Source organism: Alligator sinensis, unplaced genomic scaffold, assembly GCF_000455745.1.
Source record: "Alligator sinensis unplaced genomic scaffold, ASM45574v1 scaffold308_1, whole genome shotgun sequence".
Taxonomy (NCBI): Eukaryota; Metazoa; Chordata; order Crocodylia; family Alligatoridae; genus Alligator; species Alligator sinensis.
In genome coordinates, this window is record NW_005842041.1 from 1,478,457 (window position 1) to 1,486,423 (window position 7,967).

General features: G+C 40.0%; 1 protein-coding gene across 3 annotated transcripts in view; it reads left to right on the forward strand.

Annotated features, from left to right (window-relative positions):
• The window catches only part of PGM5 (phosphoglucomutase 5), a 124,915-nt gene that overhangs the window by 93,631 nt on the left and 23,317 nt on the right, over positions 1–7,967 (forward strand). For all 3 annotated transcript variants that reach the window (XM_025202955.1, XM_025202956.1, XM_025202957.1), the window contains one exon: positions 2,974–3,108. In XM_025202955.1, coding sequence (XP_025058740.1) covers positions 2,974–3,108 — 135 coding nt within the window. The remainder of the gene's footprint in view (positions 1–2,973; positions 3,109–7,967) is intronic.

Sequence of the window (7,967 nt, forward strand, 5' to 3'; positions counted from 1 at the left end):
TGAGGCTAAATGGCACCTTAGAAGAGCATCAGTGGTATATATCAGGAATAATAACAACAACAACAATAGTAGCTAATTCTGTATTTTCTTACCTATGACACATACCTTTCCTCCCTAAAATTGAACCTGATTTTCTGCTTGGGGTTGGAAACACCCTGTTTAGATTCCTGTTCCACACTGTAGCAATTGTGGTATTACAGTTCAGGCAGCTGAGGGAATCATTTGACCTAATGGCTAATTGTTTTTCACTCTAGAGTTATTAACAATCATTTCTCCTTTTTAATGGTCTAGATGTTCTTTTAACATCTAGCTATCTGCTAGCTGCCTCTGGCCTGTTTCACAGCTTCTTTAGCTCAGACATTTAGCTCTTTAGGTCTTCAAAATCATAGAGCCACCCAGTACAACCAGTTTCCGGCAGCAGCTAGAGATTGTTATGCAGGAAATGGAGGGTGACTCTTCCCAGTGATCTGAACTGCAGGCTTCACCTGAGATAATATTCGCTGGCCATACAGTGGACGTTATCTGAGAAAATTAGACTGCCCCTGCTCTATGCAGCCATAACTCTGGAAGAATCTTTTTTTCTTCATTCTGCCTTTTAAAAATAAGGTGTATTGTATATTTGGGAGCATGTTGTATGTGATAAAATATGAAAATGCAACCCTTTTCTAAATGTAAGTAAGAAAAGAAAGTATTTGAATGAAGAAAAAATCGGAACCATTTGAAGGCTTCTGTACCTGTCTGAAAAGGGAAGTGTTTTTCAAACCAGGAAGACAAATGACCTAGTCTACATCTCTATCCAGATCTTCCCATTCCTTGGAATTACTCTTGCTTCCTAAGAAGCCAAGCAGTGTGTTGACAGACAGAGAAGGCTGGTACAAAGTTTTCTGTGTGTTTGAATAGAGTTGTACAAAACAAAGTCAATTGGTATGATGCTAACCATAACGTTCCAATAACTGTAGATTGGCCAATGTTGTTCATTATTTATTTACACTTGTGTAGTATCTAAAAGTGCTAGGCATGGAGATGCACCTAACTGTGCAAGGTACTGTATAGACACAGAATAAAAAAATGGTCGCTGCCCAAAGAGTTTTCAGTTTAATGTTACCTATTCAGTTACCATGCTAGCAAATTGTGATTAAACCATCAAAGGTATGTTGCCCATATGTTACCATATAATACATGCTAGAAATCATAATCAGAACAGGCATTTACTTTACAGCTGCTTTCACACTGAACATCACAAAGTCTCAGAAGGTAAGGCTAAAAGAGGTAGCCTTGCTTAGGAGAGGGAATTACAGTAGCTGGAAACTTTTAATACAGCTTCTCACAGAATTACTAGTTCTGAGAGGTGTTATCTTTTGGGCTAGGTGCAGACATTCAAAAAGCCCACAGCAGGATTGGTTTAAGCTACACAGTTTTCTGTAAGCAGCATAGTTTAGATTGGTAGTGAACAGAACTGACATTTGTTCTTGGTGAGGGGAGGGTGGGGAGGGATCTTAGACCGAGTTCTGCCGTTTCTAAACCAATCTATGTGTGCAAACTTCTGTTCTGTTACAGATATAGACTAATTTCTGATCACTTATACTGGTAAAAGTGTAATTTCTATATCTGGCCCTAAAGGAAATATACTTGATAAGGGGCTCTTGTACACTTCCTTCATTTCCACCTGATGTGAAAAAAGTAAAGCACCTCAATCAGTAACTCCCTCAGTACCGCTGAAATGTCTGACTAGAAAGGTATAATTTTGGGGCAGTATTTTATGATGTTGTTTGCAGGGCCAGGCTGTGGTTTCTCTGGCTTTAGGTGTCTGTGTGTGAGGCTTCCATCCACATAGTTATGCTGGAAAATCTCCTCCCATATTTTATATCACCTCTTTCATCTTTAGCTGTTTGCTCAGTTAAGGCAACCAAGGCTGGTAAGTATAAAATTATGCCTACCAGCCTTTGGGCAAATTTGACCCACATTTATACCCAAGGCATTCCCAGGGAGTTAGGGAAGAACTTAGCCCTTTGTTTTGCAGGCAGCACAGTGGCAGATAGGGAAAGGAGCAGAAAGCAGAGCAGCAGATCAGGCAGGGGATCAGAGTAGCACTTGGGGAGGGTGCAAGGCCCCCACTGCTTGAACTAATTCATTTTAAATGTGCCCTGCCAACTCATAACCACCCCTTGATGCATATTCTGTGAGAAATAAAAAAAATGTAGTTTCCTGTATTTAACTCCACTGACTGCTTTCTTTGGGACACAGAACCCCTTAATTGCTTTGCAAGCCGTTGGGTTCATCAACTGCTGTGTTCCACTGTGCCTTATCTAGTGCTAGTACAGGTTTCCCTGACTAACCACAGTTTTGCCAGCCATGGTTTTGAGTATACATGCTTAATATTTTATATACCATTTTGGCTACCACAGTATACAGTTCTGAGTAACCATGGTTTTCCGTGGCTGCGCATCAGTCCGTCACCTGCCATTTTTCCCATAAGCCTTTTGTCTTGCCAGCCACAGTTTTGCCACCCATGGGAACTTTCAGGAACCTAACCCCAGTGGTCAGTGAGGGAAACCTGTATTATACATCATGCTACCCTTTTGATTGCAGTGGCAGGGTGGGACATAAGAGAATTTCAGCAACAGCAAGGCAGCTGGAATATAAAGACCCCAATAAAGCTTTTACATTGTTTTTTTTTTATATTAGCAGTACAAAATTTTCTGTAGCACTTATAAGACTCAGTGGATATTAGGTTTCCATTGGGCTCAGCACTATACATTCATGCAGTGAGAAGGTTCTTGCTCTAAAGTGTGGAATAAAGGAAGTGTTCTCGCTCCTACCTTACTCTAGGGAAACTGACTTGTAGAATGATTCACTGAATTGCTTTAAGTTACAAAACAGCAAGAGGCAGGAACTGAACCCAGATCACGCTTCTAAGCAATGGGCTACGATTTTTTAAAGTCGTGGCTGATGTTCATATGTTCTGTTCCACAGGGGCTGCGAATTATTTTCTCAGATGCTTCCAGGCTCACCTTCAGACTCAGTGCATCTAGTAGTGTGCGAGGTACCATCAGGATCTATGCGGAAAGCTATGAGAAGGATCCCAGCAAACATGACAAGGAGCCACAGGTAATAAAATAAGCTTTAAGCACTGCAAAAATCCATGTAACTCCTAACTGCAGTCCAGGGCCCTGTGTAACCCAATGGCAGGTGCCCTCATAGCTCCTCAAGAAAATGTTATGTTTTTTCACATTTAAAGCACAAAATATTGAGCTCTGTGTCTGAGCAGTTCCTTATGAACAGTGCTGGGTTTGGTTATGGAAAGTTTGTTCTTGAACTGTTGAAAGATGACAAGGAAGCTAGAATACTGGATAGCAGTGGGAGGTTTTGTAGGCTAAGAATTCCCACAACCTGCAGGAAGTAGGCTGATGTCCTCAAAAACAGCATAGAACAATCAAGCAATAGCAACACCCTGCTTTTAACTATCCCAGCCAGAAGATCGTATTTTTCATTATGATGTAGCAGTGGACTGGGGTTTAGTTTTATAAGGGGATTGAATTGTATTTTTATGTATCATTAATCTTTTAAATCAGGCACCTTTGAAAGTTACAGACACACATAGACTCTCTTTGTTAACAGAGTATTATTAAGGTTCATAGGACCATAGGGAAGTATGGCTGGAAGGGACCTTGCAACGTCATCTAATCCAGACCTTTGCTCAAGGCAGGATCATCCCAACCAAGTATCTGTATCAAGTATCCCGGTGCTCTTGAAAAGTACCAGGGATGGAGATTCACAGCTTCTGTGGGTAACCTGTTCTAGATAATTTGACCAACCTCATAGTCAAAAAGTTCCTTCTAATCTCCAACCTAAATTTCCTCTGCTGCAGCTTGAATCCATTGTTCCTAATCCTGTCCCCTGTGGGCAGACAGAAAAACTCCTCCATTCTCTCTATCATCACCCTTCAGGTATTTGAAGACTGTTATCAAAAATATTGCAGTGTCAAAGGATTGAAAAATTAGGAAATGTATTTTCTAAGTTCTGGGTGACTGATGTCACTTTAATAGGAACCTTTTAACATAAGACTTAGCGCATGTGTCTGTGTAATTTCTAAAAAAATAATAAATTGAAAAAACAAATTACATTTTGTGTCATTGTATCAGCAGTGACCTGGGCAGTGGCAGGACTGAAACTTTTGGAACCACTGAACAGACGTCTGCCACTTGAGCTAACTGAGTAACTGATAGCAGTGATAAGTTGCCATCCCTATGGGGCTAGCAGCAGAAGGGAATGATACTCTTCACCTGTAAATGTAATTGCTATTTCTTAACAGCAGAGCAATGTTGCAATTACCACTTGTGGTTTCAATTCCAGATTCTGGAGAGAAGTATGTTCAGGTGGTCACAGACTGCCTGCCTTCTGTCTCTGTTTCTTTATGGCCCTTTCTGTTTATGTCCACCCAACCTATCCCCACTGCAGTCTCCTTGCCACCGAATTTTGGTTTCTCCTATTGGGCTCCATACTTGAATGCATGTCTTCCCTCCACACTCATTGTCAGTTCCACTCTCCCTCCAGGCTACTTTCCCAGTCTCTTTGGCAGTCATGACATTTTCTTTTGGCTGCTTCTAGCTTCCAAGGCAATCTGTATCCCTTCTCCCCCAACAGTGCTTTCCTGCTTTTGCTTCCCAGTCCCTCTCTTGGCTGTATGCTCTCGGTTCCCAGCTGCCTGTCCTAGTTTCCCACCCCAGATCCATCACCCAGCCCATTCTCTCCATCTTTCTTTTTCTCCAGAGCCTGCATCTTTATCCTTTAGCATTTCAGTCAGGCTTCTTTGTCCTCCTTCTGTACACTACCTGTGTAGCAGCAGGGTCAGTCATCAAGACCTTAGACAACAAGTCTCCTTGCTGTCAGTGCCAGTACCTGACATCAAAGCAGGTCCTGGCTTCAGGAAGCAGCAGCTAAATAGAAAATCCTGCTCAGCCCCTGCAGCCCTGGGCTTTATTATGCCCCATACAAGTGGTGGATAATTTGGCTACCAAACTCTAACAATTCTTGACTGAGCATGTACAACCCAAGATTTTTCAGTGGCCAAAGATTTTCACAGGAACAACTCAAGTTACATCCCTGATGTAAAGGCAACTCCCTCGCCAAAAATTAGAGCACAGAGTTGAGTGAGCTTCTCATTAAAAAAAAAAAAAAAAGCTACCGGGATTTTTTTATTATGAACAAAAAAAGTGTATGATTACCTCAGTTAATTTGCAGAAACAGCTGAACTGTTCCAAAAAAAAGTAATTAGCCGGAGTCATGGAAAATTTGAGGCTTAACGTAAGTGTAAGAAAGTTTTATAAGCTACTAGAAAAAGGTTCTTATAATAGAAGTATCAGGCAATTTTAACTACTGATAGCACTACCAGCTCCATTTATAACATCCAGAAGGAACTGCTGAGATTTTGTCTAAAACTTTTAAGGTAGAGTTGTCCTTACTTGTTCTTACAGGCTTCTCTGCATTTGGCCAGTGTTACTTAGGCATGGCTATACAACAGAGTGGTGCAATGTAGAATACCTTGCACTAGCTCCTGAACCAGAAGTGCTATAGCCAGTTGGTGCTGATTAGTAGAGTTTATCAGCCCATGTGCAACTCTGTATAAATATAACTATATTTTACTGTCATACTCTTTTTAACTGAGTGGGGTCAGAGTAAATATGTCCAAGTCAGTCTCACAGAGATGGAGACTGAAAGAACACCGTTGCTGTTTTAGTTTATCTAAACCCTGCTTTTTTGAGTGAGTGAACAGCTCATGAAAATAGGGAATAGCAGCTGGAGAGTGAGGTCCTCTGTTTATTCCCAGATCAGGCATCAATAGACCTGACTCTTGTAGACTAATGGGCTCCAGCTTCATTCTGGAGGTACCATCACTGGGAGGAAAAGTGGGTCTTCATGCTGACTAAACTCATCATCTATCTGCTAAGATGTCCAAGACAAGTGTCAGCATATAACAGTTACAAAGCAGACTGCCTCTCACACTATAATTTTTTTTTTAATAAAACCTTTACTATGGCTTATTTTAGAGAATGATCAGAAGTCTAGCCTGGAATTCAAACTGCTTTTTACTGTCTGGAGAGAAGGAAAACATTGGCTTAGAAATGCAATTGTAGTGATAATTGTTCCAGCAGACAGTTCCCTCTGTTTAATTCCCTTAGAGTAAATCATTAGATAACATACTTCTCCTATGACAGCAATGGATGTATTTCAGACCAAGAGCTCTTGCTTTTTTCCCCTCTTTGCCAATCTGGACGCACTAGTACTTACACTCCTACTGCAACTAAGAAGCCATTCAAGGTTAAAGTACTCACATGATTGTAATCTCTCTTGGGCACAGACTGCTATCACTGGATAACAGTGATATATATGTTGGTTCAGTGTGTTAATACATTGGGCATCAACCTGGTTGAAGCCTCCAAGTAATAATGTAATTGTATATATAATTATAAATGTATAATTATAACGACTAGGTGCTGCAGTGCTCAGGAAAGCGGGAAAAAAAGAGAAGTAAGCTTAGTCTTGCAAGGAAAACCAAGAAATGGTTAATTTTCTACTAAAATTTTGCTAGCACCCAATCCAAGCTATAAATTAACATTTAAAAAAACAATGCATTGTCCAGCCGGTTGTCTGGGATCATTTAGTAAATGCTTCCCAGTGATTCTTCACAATAAAAGTACGTTTGAGAAACGCAGATGCCAAAGTCCAAGCAACTTCTGAATTCCTTGTAAGGGTGAAAGTTGTAGGAGTCTGAGTCATATCATATTTGTAAGAGAAATATACATTTTTGAAGGGAGAGTTAAAGTTAAGATTGTGTTTCAGTGGAGTCTGACACTCCAAAAACCCTATTGCACTGGATTTTAGGTCTTTGATTTTTGCCATGGATCTTTGGCAAACACTATTCTGGGATGGGATGTGGCATGTGAAATTTCAGGAAGGTCCTTCATTTTGTGAAAAGAAAAGAGAATGATGATTGGGTTTATGATGAGAAACTCCAGCTTTGGTCTTACGGTCTCAGTAATCATTGGAAGGAATACAAGGCAAATTATGAAAGTCCCCTGCTCCAAAACAAAAAGAATAAAAGTGATTTGTAATGCAGCTGTCACCAGAAACATCATTTTTCATAAAAATTTCCAGTTTAAGCAAAAAAAAAAGTTTCTTTTAATGTAACTGTATATCAGCAAACGATTTGTTTCAGAATAATGGAAACATTCGCTAGTTTTTTCTATGTAGTTTGGCAAATTTCTGCAAACATGTTTTTTTTCTTCTTAATTAGCTAGAACATTTAATTGTCATGGTAAGTAAATTTTTAATTAGGGGGGCCATGGAAAAAGACTCCAGGAGAGCACAAAACAATTTTTAGCAGTTGTCTCTACCTTGGCTTAAATATGTTTGTAGTTGTTTGATTTACAACATGATTTAGCCATGCTGTACACAGATTAATAAACATGTTTTTAATGAGAAAAAGACCTTGGGTAGAACTTTGACTTTTTCCATGCTGCCTGGGCTCAACTTTGTTGTAGCACAGACCAGACACGACTGTAATTGTTGTTTGCACTTCGTAAGCAGAACCTAAATCAAATGGAAACACGTCAGTGGAAGGGATAGAGCTAACAGTAGATTTCCACTCTGGACACATCTGACAGGTTTGCAGTGGACTTGTAGTAACTATGCAATCTATGAAGCAAACACAAGGGTCTGAACATATTTCCTGTGTAACAAATCCTGACAGAAAGAATAATTTTCTTTTCAAATGATTTATGCCTAAAGCTTTATGAAGTTCACTGGAAAACAATATGGAATGTTCTGCCAATCTTCAGTTACTTAAACTTTCTAACCTCCCTTAATTACAGGCAGGGAAAGTCTGTCTTTTAATGGAAAAGCTTCAGCAGCAATGAATTGTTTCATTTTAACCATCGTAAGGCAAACAGGATAAGAGGAAGGGAAAG